At 43.9% G+C, this 18,113-nt stretch overlaps 1 protein-coding gene across 8 annotated transcripts in view; it reads left to right on the top strand.

The window, feature by feature from the left end:
* Nucleotides 1–18,113, top strand: part of LOC110491470 (formin-like protein 1) — a 46,328-nt gene that overhangs the window by 27,292 nt on the left and 923 nt on the right. For 2 of the 8 annotated variants that reach the window (XM_036946352.1, XM_036946353.1), the window contains 20 exons: nt 24–107; nt 638–763; nt 2,832–2,940; nt 3,239–3,315; nt 3,437–3,530; nt 8,288–8,362; nt 8,856–8,966; nt 9,378–9,527; nt 9,839–9,940; nt 12,519–12,771; nt 12,896–13,177; nt 13,289–13,413; nt 13,762–13,964; nt 15,089–15,323; nt 15,472–15,540; nt 15,659–15,739; nt 16,348–16,641; nt 16,852–16,953; nt 17,141–17,245; nt 17,373–17,490. In XM_036946352.1, the coding sequence (XP_036802247.1) occupies nt 24–107; nt 638–763; nt 2,832–2,940; nt 3,239–3,315; nt 3,437–3,530; nt 8,288–8,362; nt 8,856–8,966; nt 9,378–9,527; nt 9,839–9,940; nt 12,519–12,771; nt 12,896–13,177; nt 13,289–13,413; nt 13,762–13,964; nt 15,089–15,323; nt 15,472–15,540; nt 15,659–15,739; nt 16,348–16,641; nt 16,852–16,953; nt 17,141–17,245; nt 17,373–17,490 (2,795 nt within the window). Of the gene's footprint in view, nt 1–23; nt 108–637; nt 764–2,831; nt 2,941–3,238; nt 3,316–3,436; nt 3,531–8,287; nt 8,363–8,855; nt 8,967–9,377; nt 9,528–9,838; nt 9,941–12,518; nt 12,772–12,895; nt 13,178–13,288; nt 13,414–13,761; nt 13,965–15,088; nt 15,324–15,471; nt 15,541–15,658; nt 15,740–16,347; nt 16,642–16,851; nt 16,954–17,140; nt 17,246–17,372; nt 17,491–17,864; nt 17,976–18,113 lie in introns of all 8 variants that reach the window. The other 6 variants (XM_036946356.1, XM_036946359.1, XM_036946357.1 and 3 more) reach the window with 6 other exon arrangements.

Genomic DNA, 18,113 nt, shown 5'->3' with positions numbered 1-18,113 from the left:
TATCCTGTTCCCCTTCGCTCCAGCTGGGCTCAGGAGTTCCTCAGTGAGGAGAACCGGGGCCTGGACTTCCTAGTTGACTATATGTCTTTCGCCCAATGTGCCGTCACGTGAGTACCACGTCTATGTATGGATAAGACAATCTGAGAGGAAAAGGCAAGGTTTTGACCTTGAGTGTCCATCCTGATGTGGTTCTTTATGGGGGGTTCTGGGTCTTTCCTGCTTTTTGGGGGATACTTTAGTAGTGAAAAATATCAGAGGGCTTTAGATCCAACATTTAACATAACTTGAATATTCCATATTCATAATATTGTTTCACCTATACCATTCATGTCCAAATCCCTTCTACAGATATAGGATCTTAATTTGACCTATATTGTCACAGCAAAATAATCCTGCAGCAACAGAATTTGATTTTTTTTGTCCATAATGTTGCTTGATTGGTGGTTAAGCTACTGCATTGCCAAATGTAGGCTACATTAAAAGTGCAAAACTGCTAGTATAACTGTGTGTTAGTGTGGGTTTTCAGTGAATGTATGTAAATCACAAAGTTAATCTGCATTTCCTGCAGTGCAGGAAAATTCTCAGCAACAAAAAAGTTATCAAATTAAGATCCTACACCTGTACTTTGGACCCTCAGCTATGACATGGACAGTTTGGACAATGGGACAGCCACACCGGACAAATCTGTGGAGGACTTGACGAGGAGTGCCGGTAACTCTCCAATCCATAGTGCTTCTAAAGCTGCTCGTTCCCTTACTGTGAGGTGAGTGTCACCAGGAACTGGAGAGAAGTACGGTGCCGCAATGAACGCATAAAAGTCTGTCTGTTGGATGGGACTGAGGTTGGACTACACTTGTAGTTCTTGCACCCTGGATTCATGGGCGTTACTTGTAAGGAAAGAACCATGACTCCCAGTCCTCCGGTACCCATACACAGACACACACTGTGACACACACACACACACACACACAACGTGCACACTGCCCCTAACCCCCATGGGAGTTGATGTGTCTGTAGATTGATCTCTGTGGATGTCTGTGATTGACGTTACTGCATGGTTGGATCAACACAGCGGGTGTTAGGGTGACACACACAAACAAACACACACACACACACACACACACACACACACACACACACACACACACACACACACACACACACACACACACACACACACACACACACACTTTTATAACAACATTACAGTATCATGATATACAGAGGCAGGCCAGCACTGTGATATAAAAGAGGTCTGACAGATTCATTGGATCAGATTCAGGGGATATGGTCTGCTTTCTGTATATCTCTGTTTCTCTGTCCCACCGTCCATTTCACGCTACTGTGGACTGTGTTGTAATCCTCCTATAGATATATTACATCTCATTCAAATGATAGGGTGGTGTCCCTGTTGAAATGTTTAATAAAACAAGTGGTCCATGGGGATTGACAACCTGATACACTTTGAAGTAAATGACATTATAGCACGGTTCAATGACATTCCTTGTCATGGGACAAATCAAACCTGGGACAATGTTCCTTCTTGTGTAATATAAATCCTTTGCACTGTGTTTTGAATAACCCGGAACGAGTGTGATCTGCATGAAAATGTTCTCAAAATGTCTCGGGAACGTTTCTGGTTGGCCGTACCCTTGTGAGAATCTTGGTACGGCTGGTATTGCTTACCACGTACTGTAGCTTAACCTGTAGCGTCAAGGTGGACTCGTCTGTCCCAAGCTTTCGTACACACAAATGTAAACAGACAGACGAGTCCACCTTGACGCTACAGGTTAAGCTACACTACATGGTAAGCAATACCAGCCGTACCAAGAATCTCAAGGGTACGGCCGGCAGACAGATGTGCGCACACGCACACACACACACACACACACACACACACACACACACACACACACACACACACACACACACACACACACACATACACACAGACACACACACACACACACACACACACACACACACACACACACACACACACACACACACACACACACACACACACACACCTCTATCCTCTGTACTCTTTTTCATCTGGAGGAGCCTCGTTCCTGTCACACCAACTGTTTGGTAGGGTAAACGTTGGAAGCAGCCTTCCTCCCTCTCCGCATTCTCATCTATGTTGTAAATATGGCACAGACTGGAATGTGAGCAATGTCTGCCCAGGGCAAAACCCTCAGACCTTCCACCGACCAACAGGCATCTGAGAGGGTTCATGTTGGGGCCCTGCCTGCCTGTCATTGATGCATCCAAGAGGGGTGTGTGAGAACGTATCTCGTTTATCGCCTCTGTCCTCTTCTCTTTCTACCCGTTTTTTCCTCTGTTTCTCCCAAAACATTTTGTCCCTCTTTCGCTGGTGTCTATTATATATATATTTTTTCCCCTCCTTTCAATCACTCAGATGTCCTTTAACCAAAATATTTCAAAGTGATTATTAGCATGACTATTGCCATGTGGATGTGGCAATGAAAGCTTCATTGTGTCCTTCTTTGATGGCATCATCTTAGACAAAAATGAGTCCCATTCAGCCTTAAAACACATGACGTTGTGGGGCACAGGGCTAATTTGATCTCTTCTGAGTTTTGAAATATGTGCACATCATAAACGTGCACAAATTACACATAGGGTTGGGATTTTATAGTTGTTCAAACTGCGAGGGCTTTGATGGAGGCGTGTCACTACAACCATAATGCTATGTAATAACCTCTTTATGTAATAACCTCTTTATGTAATAACCTCATGTTATTACTAATGCAGCGTTATGCATTAGTAATAACATGTCAACAACAGCTACGTTTCTCACCGGGCAGATTCAACGCTCTCCACAGCAGGAAAGCGATGAGGAACTCACGCCTCGTCAGTCAGAAAGACGACGTTCACCTCTGCATCATGTGCCTCCGTGCAATCATGAACTACCAGGTACAATTCAACCTATAACACTTAGCCAGGCAGGCCCATCCACCTTCATCTCTACTGTTAGAACAGAGTGACTCAATAGCATTAGCTAGGAGAAGTAACATTTATTTTCAGCGTCATGGCTTGGTAGTTTTACACACCAATAACTCTGTCTCCCTCCTACGCTGTAAATTCACTGTCCATCAAAAGAAAGCGACAGTTGCCAGGCTTTGCGTCGGTATGGATCTTGTCCACACTGCATTGTGTGAAGTACGACTGAAGGTGGCGATGACTGACAACTGTGTGTACGTGTGTGTTTTAGTCTGGGTTTAACCTGGTGATGACCCACCCGTGTTGTGTGAACGAGATCACCCTCAGCCTCAACAACAGGAACCCCAGGTGAGGACCAGTGTTATTAGTGTGTGTGTGTGCGTGCGTGTGTTCGTGTGTGCGTGTGCGTGTGTGTGCGTGTGTGTGTGTGTGTGTTTGTGTGTGTGTAATGTACACTTGTACCCCTCAGGACCAAAGCACTAGTGCTGGAGCTGCTGGCTGCTGTATGTCTAGTGAGGGGCGGTCATGACATCATCCTCTCCGCTTTTGACAACTTCAAAGAGGTAAGAGGGGTATCCATGAAGACAGTATTTTCACCAACACTTCCTGTCAATCCCCCACAACCCTCTGAAGTCTCCCATCATCATATTGCACGTCATGCAGCAGAAGTATTCAACTCTTACCCTACGTGGTCTGGAGCCTGCTGGTTTTTGGGTCTACCTGATAATTAATTTCACCCACCTGTCTAAATCAGTCCCTGATTAGAGGGGAACAATGAAAAAATGCAGTGGAACTGCCTTTGAGGTCCAGAGTTGAGTTTGCGGGTCATAGAGGCTCCCAGTTTCCCAAATCTCCCATTGACAACAACACACAATTTACGCAAAGCTTACATGACTTACATGCAGAGATCTGAAAAAGTCAGGATGTGGCCATCAGTCAACCTATTCAAACCCCATCCAAAGATATCACCCAATGACCCCCCTGGCAGCTGTCATGACAGTTGTCCACTATAAGCAGAGGGGGGGGCACAAAAATTCTTAACAGTTGTTGGCGACGTGACAGCTAAACCTTTCCTTGGACTTCTCCCCACTGTCTGTCAAGGGAGCAACTGTTGCCAACAGAGGAAGACCCCTGTGGATAGCGCTAGCCAGACATTGTGATGTAGACCTGGGTATTATTAGCAATGGGCAAAGACAGAGAAGCCAGGTCTTAGCATGAGATGCCCTACTGCAACCTGTGGTATTTACGGATAGTTGCCCCTGAGCACTGATCTGTGGTCAGTTTTGTCTTTGAAGTCCTGATTGGTATAATTATCCCAGTCCAGTAGTTATGAGAAACCTCTCCCTAGAGCGGTTAATTACATGGACATTGACCAGAGCAGACAACTTTTTCAGTAGCAAAAGGTATTCTATCAAAATGTCTGACATTCACTCGTTTTCTCTGACACATGTCTGGCGGCATGTGGAAGTATCAGAACACATGATATATCAACATTGGTTATTTACAGTCAGTGGCGATTTTAGCGTGTAAATCTTGGTGGGGGAAAGTCAAAAACTTGTTTTTGGATGCATGACAGCAAAGCCACTACACAACACAACATAACACAATACTAAACAATACATGAATTGCACCGTAATGGTGACAAACTGTTAGGGCCTACATAAAGCTGTCCCAACAGCAGAGCTTTCTTTACAGCACAATGGAGTGAATCCTTACCACCGCTACACCTGGCTATCAGCAGAGCCTTGTCTGGCAGTGAAACAGTTCATTCAGCCTTATTTACTGCATTTTCAAAAACAATAGCAGACAGCTGACTTGCTTAAACAAATGTGGTTACTACTGACTCCTTGTGGATTTGTGAAAGTCGATAAGAACCGCATTCTCCTTCAATAATAACCAACGGCAAAATGAGTTTGGACTTTTAAACCATACACGAACATCATTCCATTTATGTTCAGTAAATTCATAATGTTTATTCTTATATCATTAACACTTAGCTCTAAGTATTAGCAAGTGCACACAAACAAGCTGTGACGAGGTAGGCCTATTCGTTCAGCAATTTTAAAATGGACACCGACAGAAATTCAGATAAATGTTACAGTAGTTCAGATAAATTCAGTAAGATGTTGGGGCCTTAACTTTATTCTTCTTTAAGTCACCACACAGAGTGAGCGAGAGGGGGAGAGAGAGAGGGGGAGAGAGAGTGTCACGCCCTGAGAGACGTTTTATTTCTCTATTTGGTGAGGTCAGGGTGTGATGTGGGGTGGGCATTCTATGTTTTGTATTTCTTTGTGTTTGGCCGAGTGTGGTTCCCAATCAGAGGCAGCTGTCTATCGTTCTCTCTGATTGGGAATCATACTTAGACAGCCTTTTCCCCACCTATGTTGTGGGATCTTGTTTTTGTACAGCTCTTGTAGCCTACGGAACGGTACGTTCGTTTTGGTTTCACTATGTTATTTTTTTGCTGGTTCTCATTGAATAAATATGATGACCACAAATTATGCTGCACCTTGGTCTTCCTTCAAACAACGCACGTTACAGAGAGAGGTTACAATTTATGTAATTTGTTAGGCCTATGGGGAAACAAACAAACAAACAAAACAACCCTCGCAATATCAACTGGAATCACATGGGTCTATTACTGAACTTTTTGTTGAAAACAAATATTTGAACAGGAAGCATGGTTACAGACCCAATAACATTATATAATATCCCCTCCTCGTGAAGGAAAACACACGAGCTAATTATAATACACAAAGTAAGCAAAACAATGAAATCATTCCAACATTGCCTAAAATTATGAATAAAATACTAATAAGGTAGACCTATATAAGCAATAGGCCTATAATAATTGAGCTGTACAAACTATGGCATAAGGGATGGATGAGCGGATAAGAGGCCATCCGTAATTTCGATTAAGACATTAATGAGCGAGCTAAGATGGACGTAGTCAATATAACTATTTGTTCAGCACTTTTGAAAAGTAAAGCGACAGAATTCAGGACTTTAGCCGTTCTTACAGTTTTCTCCCTGTATACCAAGTCAGAACCGTAGGATAAATAAAGGGGGCATATAAGCAGGCAAAGAAAGGTCTTATAATATTCGATGATGACATTTCCCTAAAACAGGCTATAGGCTACATGTGCACCAGCAATTCAGAACAGTAGGCTGAGGGGGAAAGGTACCAAATTATTAAGGTGAGGCACATGGGCTACGAACAGCTTACTACACAATATAGTATTACTTTCTTAGCTACAGTATACATATCTCCCTGGCATATTACATCATTTATGCAGCAGTATACATTACATTTTTGGACTCGTTGTGGTGGTGCTGTGCTCACTTGAACAGGAAGGCGGCGCAGCGGTTCTTCTTGGGGGCACATTTTGTCATAAAAATGTCTTATCAAAGTCTGGCATTCTCTAGATTTATGGTGCTTTCAAGACAACTGGGAACTCTGATAAAACAAGGCCGAATCATGACATCCAACATCTTCAGGTTGGAGCTCTAGAAAGAGTTCCAAGTTGGATGACCGTTCAGAACGTTGTCTTGAACTCAGTGAAGTCTGAGATTTCCCAGTTCTGAGTTTCCAGTTGTTTTGAACATGGAAGACATCATGCTGCATTGACAGCATGGCCAATGTATTCAACCTTTTCTGGCCCATGGACAATGTTTATCCTTTTCAACTTGGAAAAGAGACCCTTTCAGACAGATGTTTTAAATCCTTAAACCCAGACGTGGGCCACAGACCCTCTCCACCGAATAAGCAGGTAGGGAAAGCAAAATAGCGATTGCTTTGCAACGCTTGCAGTTATTCACTGATTCCTTTCAAACCACTCATTATTGAATTTGCAATTCCGACTTGTTGTGTAATGTTTATGTCCAATGGGTGATGAGCACCGATACGCTTTATCTATAATTTCTCTTCATATGACAAGGTTTGAAAAGGATTTGGCAGTAGATTGTCGACGTGATTCATGACGATGACTGCTTGTCTAGCTTGCTAGCTAAGATTGTGAAAGTATGACGTTGACAAGATCAGTCCAATCAAAGCCATGGTAGATATAACGTGATTTTAAGCCATTTTATCTGTGGCCAATGACCTTGAGCCTTCTTGGATGGGCACTTCCAATGTAAATCTATGGCAGCACCCAAGGGGGATTGAACTGCCTAGCTTCTGCGGTGACGTAGTTTCCCCTTGAGTGGCAGAACACCGAGCCAATCAACGCACACACTCTGTATTTTCCGTTGACTGCCCCTCCACCACAGAAAGCACTGAGCTAGGCTGAAACACCTGCATTTTGGAGCTGCCTTAAGAAAGAGACAATGTTTGTATGCGGCTTTATTCACTCAACAAATGTGTTTTTACATTGTTTGCAAACTGATATGTGACACGAATTAATGCCAAAATAACATTCAAAACAGGCAACAGCTACTGCTCCGCCTCCCCTGAATGATGGGTCGTCACTGCTTACAGTCCATCTATTTAAAACCCTATAATGTGCCACTCAGCGATAGGCATCGCTCAAACAATGCTCACAAAGTTGTGAAATATTGATTGACCTTTCAACACTTTCAAATGAGCCTGATAAAAGTCCATAACTGTAGTATCCAGAGCTCTCGCCTTCTCATATCCTAATAACGCACACTGCTTAAGCAATACCTTAGAGTAGTGACCTTGCATCAGCTGCAGTTCTGGCATCAAAAGTGACAGTCATGTTGGTATAGCACGGACAAACCGTGTGGGTGAGAGATAGATGGAGGGAGGGAGCGAGAGATGATAGATAGCACATGGTGGAGGAGTGTAGAAGTGGAGGCGGAAAGACGAAGTACCAGGCTGGCTCCTGTTGCCCACAGTGGCAGAGCGTGGGCATTGTTTGGGTACAGGCTGGCAGGTTGAAGAGCAGGCTTGTATTATTTAGTGGACATGAGTGGGCTGGGGGGAGGCGCTTTAACCCTTAAAGACATATCACTCACTGCATGTTCAAAACAGCTATTGGATATCACAGGATAGAACAGTCTAACTGATACATTTTACTGTTTTTGAGAGTGTTCTGAACCCACCTTTGTATGGCCGAGTGATGCTGACATTATAGCTTTCATTATTGAAGTAAGTTAACTTCCCTTTTAGAAGTAATTTGCGATAGCCTGGGGTAAAGAGGACGGGAGAAAAGCATGCAAAGTGAAATATGGGTTGCGTGGGGTACAGGAAGCTGTATTTAAGGATACACTGCCACCCTATGCATATTTGTGGTGTTGCAGTGCAGAATTATGTGCATAGTGGTAAACCTTTTCCCTTTCAATCCATGTCGTTCATAAGGTATGTGGAGAGAGGAGCCGATTCGAGAAGCTCATGGAGTATTTCTCCAATGAAGACAGCAACATTGACTTCATGGTGAGTCTAACTCCGAATTGCACAATTCATGTTTATTAGGTCCATCTCCTTCTCTTGATGCACAGAAGAAAAATGGTGAGGGTGGGGGCCACAAATAAATGGAATTCATCATTAGGGGCCGCATCACGGGTCTGCTCTGCGTATTTTGCCATTGGGCGGAGAGAAAAATGTGCAGTTTTACAACACATTTCTTGCCATTCTACATATTTTGCTGTAAGATGGAGGAAAATGTTTGCCATTTTTAATATGATAACTGATGATCAATGGGCCCCACCCCGGTCGGTAATTTGACCATGCTTACTATAAGTATGGAGAGCTCGCCGCTTGACTAACTTACCAATCTAAAAACATTTAGCTGACATTTTGAAATTCTATTCTATATTATATTATTATCAACAGTAAGTTGAGACCCCGACTGAGTTCCTAATTTATATATATATATTTGTTGTGAAATTGGTGTACCACGCCGTCTCCTACTGTTTATGTCCACCAGGTGGCGTGCATGCAGTTCATCAACATCATGGTCCACTCCGTTGAGAACATGAACTTCAGGGTCCATCTGCAGTATGAGTTTAGCCACCATGGCCTGGATGACTACCTCCAGGTGAGTGATACTGAATCACGGAGAGAAGTTGCCCCTTACCACTGATACGTCAAATCAAATTGTATTTGTCACATGCGCCGGCTGAATGCAACAGGTGTAGACTTTTACCGTGAATTATGGTCAGTGGTTTTCAGAAAATATCCAAATTTACTCACTGATTTGTGAATAATGTGTCTTATAATACCTCATAAATACCTTATGAGATTGCATTAGTACAACTGTCTTTCCTTATCAGAACCAAAAACCAAAAGACACATCATTCTGTTGTTTTATGTTTCTGTTGTCATGGGAGACAAGATTTGAAGGTTAACAAATGGTGCATGTGTGAGCACATAATTACATAGAAAAATAGTAATGTATCTCTGTGTTTGTCTATGTATATGTGTGTCTGTGTTCCTCTGTCATGTGCAGAGGTTAAAGTTCACGGAGAGTGACAGGCTGCTGGTGCAGATCCAGGCCTACCTGGACAATGTGTTTGATGTGGGGGCTCTGCTGGAGGATGCGGAGACCAAGAACGCCCTGTTGGAGCACATGGAGGAGCTGCAGGACCACAATGCACAGGTGATCATGTGGCCATTGTGTACAAACAAGAATGTGTACAAGAGCACACATCTGCTATGTCAACTTTATATTGATGTGTTGCACCTGGGCAAACTTGTTCATGCTTTTGTTGTGTTTGAATGACATTGTGTTTGAAGGTTTATAATAAGAAGATTGTATGTACTGTGTTTTTTTACCCATCTGTACAACTCTATATAAATGTGTGTGTGTGTGTGTGTGTGTGTGTGTGTGCGTGTGTGTATGTGTGTGTGTGTGTGTGTGTGTGTGTGTGTGTGTGTGTGTGTGTGTGTGTGTGTGTGTGTGTGTTATAGATAAGCAGCAGATTGCAAGAGAGTGAGAGGGAGGCATTGGAGACAGTGTCAGAGTTGGAGAAACATCTCATCCAGACCACCAAAGAGGTTGAGCTCCTAAAGGTATCATCTAACTAATCAAATCAAATCAAATCAAATGTATTTAGATAGCCCTTCGTACATCAGTTGATATCTCAAAGTGCTGTACAGAAACCCAGCTTAAAACCCCAAACAGCAAGCAATGCAGGTGTAGAAGCACGGTGGCCAGGAAAAACTCCCTAGAAAGGCCAAAACCTAGGAAGAAACCTAGAGAGGAACCAGGCTATGAGGGGTGGCCAGTCCTCTTCTGGCTGTGCCGGGTGGAGATTATAACAGAACATGGCCAAGATGTTCAAATGTTCATAAATGACCAGCATGGTCAAATAATAATAATCACAGTAGTTGTCGAGGGTGCAGCAAGTCAGCACCTCAATGTCAGTTGGCTTTTCATAGCCGATCATTAAGAGTATCTCTACCACTCCTGCTGTCTCTAGAGAGTTGAAAACAGCAGGTCTGGGACAGGTAGCACGCCCGGTGAACAGGTCAGGATTCCATAGCCGCAGGCAGAACAGTTGAAACTGGAGCAGCAGCACGGCCAGATGGACCCCTTCTAGGGACGGCATGAAAGAGCACCAGTAAGCCAGTGACTCAGCCCCTGTAATAGGGTTAGAGGCAGAGAATCCCAGGGGAAAGAGGGGAACCGGCCAGGCAGAGACAGCAAGGGCGGTTCGTTGCTCCAGAGCTATTCCGTTCACCTTCACACTCCTGGGCCAGACTACACTCAATCATATGACCCACTGAAGAGATGAGTCTTCAGTAAAGACTTAAAGTTTGAGACCGAGTCTGGGTCTCTCACATGGGTAGGCAGACCATTCCATAAAAATGAAGCTCTATAGGAGAAAGCCCTGCCTCCAGCTGTTTGCTTAGAAATTCTAGGGACAATTAGGAGGCCTGCATCTTGTGACCGTAGCGTACGTGTAGGTATGTACGGCAGGACCAAATCAGAGCGATAGGCAAGCCCATGTAATGCTTTGTAGGTTAAGCAGTAAAACCTTGAAATCAGCCCTTGCCTTAACAGGAAGCCAGTGTAGGGAGGCTAGCACAGGAGTAATATGATCACATTTTTGGGTTATAGTCAGAATTCTAGCAGCCGTATTTAGCACTAACTGAAGTTTATTTAGTGCTTTATCCGGGTAGCCGGAAAGTAGAGCATTGCAGTAGTCTAACCTAGAAGTAACAAAAGCATGGATAAATTTTTCTGCATCATTTTTGGACAGAAAGTTTCAGATTTTTGCAATGTTACGTAGATGGAAAAAAGCTGTCCTTGAAACAGTCTTGATATGTTCGTCAAAAGAGAGATAAGGGTCCAGAGTAATGCCAAGGTCCTTCACAGTTTTATTTGAGACGGCTGAACAACCATTAAGATTAATTGTCAGATTCAACAGAAGATCTCTTTGTTTCTTGGGACCTAGAACAAGCATGTCTGTTTTATCCGAGTTTAAAAGTAGAAAGTTTGCAGCCATCCACTTCCTTATGTCTGAAACACAGGCTTCTAGCGAGGGCAATTTTGGGGCTTCACCATGTTTCATTGAAATGTACAGCTGTGTGTCATCCACATAGCAGTGAAAGTTAACATTATGTTTTCGAATTACATCCCCAAGAGGTAAAATATATAGTGAAAACAATAGCTGTCCTAAAACGGAACCTTGAGGATCACCGAAATTTACAGTTGATTTGTCAGAGGACAAACCATTCACAGAGACAAACTGATATCTTTCCGACAGATAAGATCTAAACCAGGCCAGAACTTGTCCGTGTAGACCAATTTGGGTTTCCAATTTCTCCAAAAGAATGTGGTGATCGATGGTATCAAAAGCAGCACTAAGTGCTAGGAGCACGAGGACAGATGCAGAGCCTCGGTCTGATGCCATTAAAAGGTAATTTACCACCTTCACAAGTGCTGTCTCAGTGCTATGATGGGGTCTAAAACCAGACTGAAGCATTTCGTATACATTGTTTATCTTCAGGAAGGCAGTGAGTTACAGCTTTTTCTCAAATTTTTGAGAGGAATGGAAGATTCGATATAGGCCGATAGTTTTTTATATTTTCTGGGTCAATGTTTGGTTTTTTCAAGAGAGGCTTTATTACTGCCACTTTTAGTGAGTTTGGTACACATCCGGTGGATAGAGAGCCATTTATTATGTTCAACATAGGAGGGCCAAGCACAGGAAGCAGCTCTTTCAGTAGTTTAGTTGGAATAGGGTCCAGTATGCAGCTTGAAGGTTTAGAGGCCATGATTATTTTCATCATTGTGTCAAGAGATATAATACTAAAACACTTGAGTGTCTCTCTTGATCCTGGCAGAGTTGTGCAGACTCAGGACAACTGAGCTTTGAAGGAATACGCAGATTTAATGAGGAGTCCGCAATTTGCTTTCTAATAATCATGATCTTTTCCTCAAAGAAGTTCATGAATGTATTACTGCTGAAGTGAAAGCCATCCTCACTTGGGGAATGCTGCTTTTTAGTTAGCTTTGCGACAGTATCAACTACAGTCCATGACATCCATGACATTCACAAAGAAGACTTGCGTTAGTTTCTGAGCTAATGCCTAGGCTGTAGCTCAGAGGGCTAACACATGGACATGTGTGTCTGTGTAACAGGAGAGTCTGCGGGAGTCCTGTTCCCAAGTGACCATTCTACAACAGAGGGAGATAGAGAGAGAGATAGAACGAGAGAGGGAAAGAGAGAGGCAGAGGGATAGAGATCGTTCGGCCCAGGCCTTGGCGGAGCTGGAGGAGAAAGTTCAGGGGCTTGTGGACCAGCAGCTGATTCGAATGGAGCGCTCGTCCTCGGGACACCTGGACCTCCATGTCGTCCCTTTCATCCTCCCTGTTTCCATCCATGCTGAAACAGGTGGGCTTGTAAGCCACACACATGGGCTCAGAAACCATGTCAGAAATATACATTTATTTTGGTTTATGGAATCAAATTCATCACCAAAAATGTTAGCTTTTTTCATATTTCCCTGCTTCCACAGAACAAATCACGACTGTCGATGGCCCTGTGGCCCCTCCCACATCTTTAGTCCTGCCCCCACCCCCTGCTCCTCCATTACCTGGTGCAACAGAGGTCACGGCACAAGCTCCTCCTCCTCCTCCTCCACCTCCTATTCCACCTCCTCCTCCTCCTCCTCCTCCATGCTCGACGGCAACACCACCTCTGCCCCCCCCTCTTCCAGGGCGTGGTATAGCCCTCCCCCCACCACCTCCAAGCATTGGAATGGCCCCACCATTTGGGGGTAAGCATGATGGACACACTGGTAAGCTAACACGCGATATAGGTCAAGATAATTCTGTCAGTCGTGGCTCTAAAGACGATACGTTCACTTCATTGATCCCCACCAAAACTAATGTGTCCCTCTTCTGGACAGGTAACAGAAACAAGAAGGCCATTCAGACTAAGTACCGTATGCCTTCATTCAACTGGCAGGCCCTCAAACCCAACCAGGTGGCTGGAACCATCTTCAATGAGCTGGATGATGAGAATGTTTTGGGGGTGAGACCCCAGTACCCTGCTAGCTATCTTCTTACAATATGTATTCTTGTCCAACTCAATATGTCCTCATCTGTCTGCAGCTGCTGTTTCTGTTTCTACTCATTCTAGTCTTCCCAATCCCTCTTCCTCTCTGTTTCAGCCGCTCTCTAGTTTCTCTTTCTTCTGTAATCCTGAAATCCTATGTAGTTCTCTCTCTCTCTATCTGATCTGTCTCCCGCCATATGACAAAATAGCCTGCGGTATCAACGGCCAGTCTCGCTGATGTTTAACTGTAAATCGTTCTCACTGAGTTTGGCCATTACCAAAAGCTCATGAATTAGTTATCCACCTCTCCCCTCCATGTCCTAGGAGTTGAACATGGACGCCTTTGAGGAGCAGTTTAAGACCAAGGCCCAGACAGCCCCGGCTGACGTGGGGACTCTGAGAGCGAAGGTGGCTCAGAAGATCCACAGCAAAGTGTCCCTACTGGAGTCCAACAGGGCCAAGAACCTGGCCATCACCCTGCGTAAGGGAGGCATGGCCACCTCGGACATCTGCACCGCTATAGAGACGTATGTGTCTGTTATCAAGTTGTTATAAGAAAAATACCACGTCATTTGTGCATAAGATTAGATATAGTAAGAGGGTTGGTTGAATGCCCTGACTGTAAGTCGCTCTGGATGACCAAATGTGATATGTAGTACTTTTTGTATTATGACTGTGTATACACAAAGAGAGAAACATATGGTTGTCTATGGTTTTACTAAGCATTTGATAGTAACTGATCAACTTATAACCAATGTGAAATGTGTGAAGACTCATTACACTCATAACTCACTTCTGTTGCCATTATAGAGTAATCTCAGAGCATGAACAGTCTCTGTAGTAAGTAGTAGTTGTACATCAGTGGTGGTCAGTGTTGTTAAAGATGAGGGAGGACATTTTTTTTTCTTTGTGAGCATGGCCTTATTTCTATTAGAGCATATTGGATGACTGTCCTTCATATTCCATTCACCCAGCTCAATGTAACAGCGATAGGTTTAGGCAATTACATGATACTCAAATTGTCCCTATACCCATCATGAGGTTGCTACAACCTAGCCTATGAATGAAAGTTTACAACGTAGATGCAGAGAGAAAAATTTGAGGTGACAAGACAGTGACACATGGACAGACAGTGATACATTCAATACCGTCTTGCACACTCTTGTCTGCATTTAGCTGATATAGGATGTAGTCATTAGTCCAACAGTTGCAAACAAAAGTTTCTATTGGACAAATTCAGATATGTTTATCCCCGTTTTGTTCCGTGTAGGAAACATTTTGAACATAAATCGGCGGAATGAATCCACCCCTGATCACGCATAAACAGAATCCTAAGCCTCCTAGGTTTTGTATTGAAACCAATGTACCCAGAGGAGGACGGAAGCTAGCTGTCCTCCGGCTACACCATGGTGATACCCTACAGAGTGCTGTTGAGGCTACTGTAGACCTTCATTGCTAAACAATGTGTTTTAATCAATTATTTGGTGATTATATTTAGTTTAGTTTTATCTATTTTTTTTATGTTTTCCCTTTTTTTTCACCTTCTGAAAGTCAATGAGGAGGATGGTCCTCCCCTTCCTTCTTTGAGAAACCTCACTGTTGTACATGACCCTTGACCCCCCCCGTCCCACCCACACACATACACACACAGGTATAACCAGGAAGCTCTGAGCCTGGACTTCCTGGAGCTGCTGGAGCGTTTCATCCCCTCAGAGCACGAAGTCAAGCTCATCCAGAACTACGAGCGAGACGGGAGGCCCCTGGACGAGCTCCCCGAGGAGGACCGCTTTATGGTGCGCTTTGGCAAGATCCCACGGCTAGCCCAGCGCATCAGCACACTCACCTTCATGGGCAACTTCCCCGAGAGCATCCAGCTCATCCAGCCGGTCAGTAGAAAACACTAAAAACAATGTTATTTCAAAATTGTTTCAATGTTATTTCAATGTTTTTGTCATGGACAGTAGTTGGGTGCGCAAAGGTTCACCATAATATCATAATTCACCATAATAATGTACGTTCCCATCTCTCCAATAGCAACTCAACGCAATCATCGCTGCCTCAATGTCAATCAAGTCCTCTAGCAAGCTGAAGAAGATCCTTGAGGTACTGTAGGAGACAGCGCTTTTGATATACTGCATGGATGGTTTGTGTTCAATTGGTTAGTTTTGTATGGTTACACAGCATTGGTGTGTCACTTTGGTATGTCTCTTCTGTTCCTAAGATCATCCTAGCCTTTGGAAACTACATGAACAGCAGCAAGAGAGGAGCAGCCTATGGGTTCCGCCTGCAGAGTCTCGACTTGGTGGGAAAGACTTCAAGCAGACATACTGTATTTATCAACCAAATCTTAGAGGCACATTTTGTGTCCCTTTTCCCACGACAAGGCACATTGCTCTGGTACTCCAACCCAAGTCCATAAAAATCACTTGGGTTAGCAGAATGTCGTTTTAGCACAGCATCAAATTTATTATCTACAGTAATTATTCAAATGAGACTCCACCTCAGTGAGAGATCCAGAGATAACCGATTTTGACAGGCCTTCTCTGAATCAGCCACAGTGACTGAATGACTAGAACACTAAGGTGGAACTGGGGAGTATGCCTCTTAACTCAAATTATTGCTGAAGATAATTAATGACAGGCAGAGTTACCCAAGTCATCAATTAACTTCAAAATTGATTCCATTGGAGACTGCATCATCCGGATGGGTCACATCTTATTTCAAATTTGCATGGAGTACTGTATCCCTCGATTTTCATTATCTGATCCCAGATCTGTATGTGCTTTCGCCAACTACCACTGACTACCACTGTCATAAAGCAAATACAGGTGTGGGATCAGGCTAACCTTTTCACATTGTATCCTTTTCTCCATTGGTTGCCTCTAAATATATGGCTCTGGTTCAATCTAGCTCTTAGACACTAAGTCCACAGACCGGAAACAGACTCTGCTGCACTTCATAGTGAGCATCATCCAGGAGAAATACCCTGAGCTCCAAGCCTTCCACAGCGAGCTGCACTTCATGGACAAGGCTGCTCTGGTGTCCCTGGATAGTATTCTGCAGGACGTGTGTGCCCTGGAGAGGGGCATGGAGGTGACCAGGAAAGAGTTTGCCGTACAGGAAGACAACCCTGTGCTGCAAGATTTCCTCACCAGCAACAATGACCTGCTGGACTCTGTAGTAGAAGATGGCAAGACTGCCCAGGTCAATTCTCCCTACTAAATAGAGAATATTGTAGAATGAAAAAATGTCAAAATGTACAGCCTACTAAATAAACTTAGTAATGGTTTAATGACGCTAGAATAAATGAATTTAGGAGAGGGTGATAATATTTGTATAACATGAGTACTACTGCTACAGAAAACAATGATGTACAGTATAATGAAGGTCTGATCATTTTTCTTCTCCTGTTAGGATGTGTATGAATCAACAGTGGAGTACTTTGGAGAGAACCCTAAAACCACACCTCCCTCCATGTTCTTCCCTGTCTTCGTGAGGTTCATCAAGGCCTATAAGGTTAGCCACCACATTGATTAATTACATGTATTGATTGATTAAATGTATTCATATAGCCGACATTAAAAAAAAGTTCATGTATCGACATAGTAGACGGTGCTGAGCTCTTTGCTACACATCAAACAGTAACTGTTGTACTAGTGTGACAGTGTACCATACATAAATGTTATTTTTCTGGTCCCGGCAGCAAGCAGAGCAGGAGAATGAGCAGAGGAAAAAGCAGGATGTGTTGTCCAGAGAAGGGAGAACAGGGCCACCGTCGACATCAGCCAAGCCTGAAATAGCACAGAAGGTAGTCGGTGACACATTAGCAACCACGCAATAGAACACAAAGAGAGTTGACCTACTCCGTTTACCCTCAAAACATGTATCATTTTGATTTTGACCCCCAACTCCTTTTGGCTGCCCTTTGACCCCAGCAGGTACCTATGATGCCCAAGCTGCCCCAGATGGACCTGATAGCAGAGCTGAAGAGGCGGCAGGTGATCCCCCTGGTCCGGGAGGGCAAGGATGGAGCCATCGAGGACATCATCACAGGTGGGCCTTGTGGGGTCAGGGGTCAAGGTCTCCCGTACAGTGTATGTCTGCTGTGTATGTGTAATATAATGAATATACAATTCTGAAATTAAACTAAAGCGGTAGCTGTGGTATACACTTGTAGAAATGTACAGTATGATAATGCTTGTTTTTCTGCACAATTTTTTTATGCCATTTTTCGCCATCCTCCATTTTCACAAATACATTATAACTATCATCATGCAATGTCCACTACCACGTCTTCTCATACCCTTTCACCTTATCCGTTCATTCCCTTTTTCATGTCGTTCCCACTCATTCCCATGGGCATATGTCTCTCCTTCACCCTCTTCTCTCTTTCTTTATCTCTCTCTCTCTCTCTCTGGGGTTTTCAGCTCTAAAGGCTGTGCCCTTCACGGCTCGCTCTGGCAAGCGCTCCTCTCGCCTCTTCTGCGACTCTGGCTTCAGTGATGAGAGCCCCACATAATCCCCTCGGAAGTGTGTAGGTCTGTCTTTCGCTCTCTCTGGAGGTGTCTATGACTCCTGTGCAGCACTTTCCCTGTCTGTGGATATTTCTGTTTCTCTATGTCTCTTGGTGCAGTTGTCGGTCTGTGTTGGTCTGTCTGTGTCGGTCTGTTTGTGGT

This window comes from Oncorhynchus mykiss, chromosome 16, assembly GCF_013265735.2.
Source record: "Oncorhynchus mykiss isolate Arlee chromosome 16, USDA_OmykA_1.1, whole genome shotgun sequence".
NCBI classification, from domain to species: domain Eukaryota; kingdom Metazoa; phylum Chordata; class Actinopteri; order Salmoniformes; family Salmonidae; genus Oncorhynchus; species Oncorhynchus mykiss.
The sequence above is the reverse complement of the archived record's forward strand: the minus strand, read 5'-3'. Positions and strand labels throughout refer to the sequence as shown.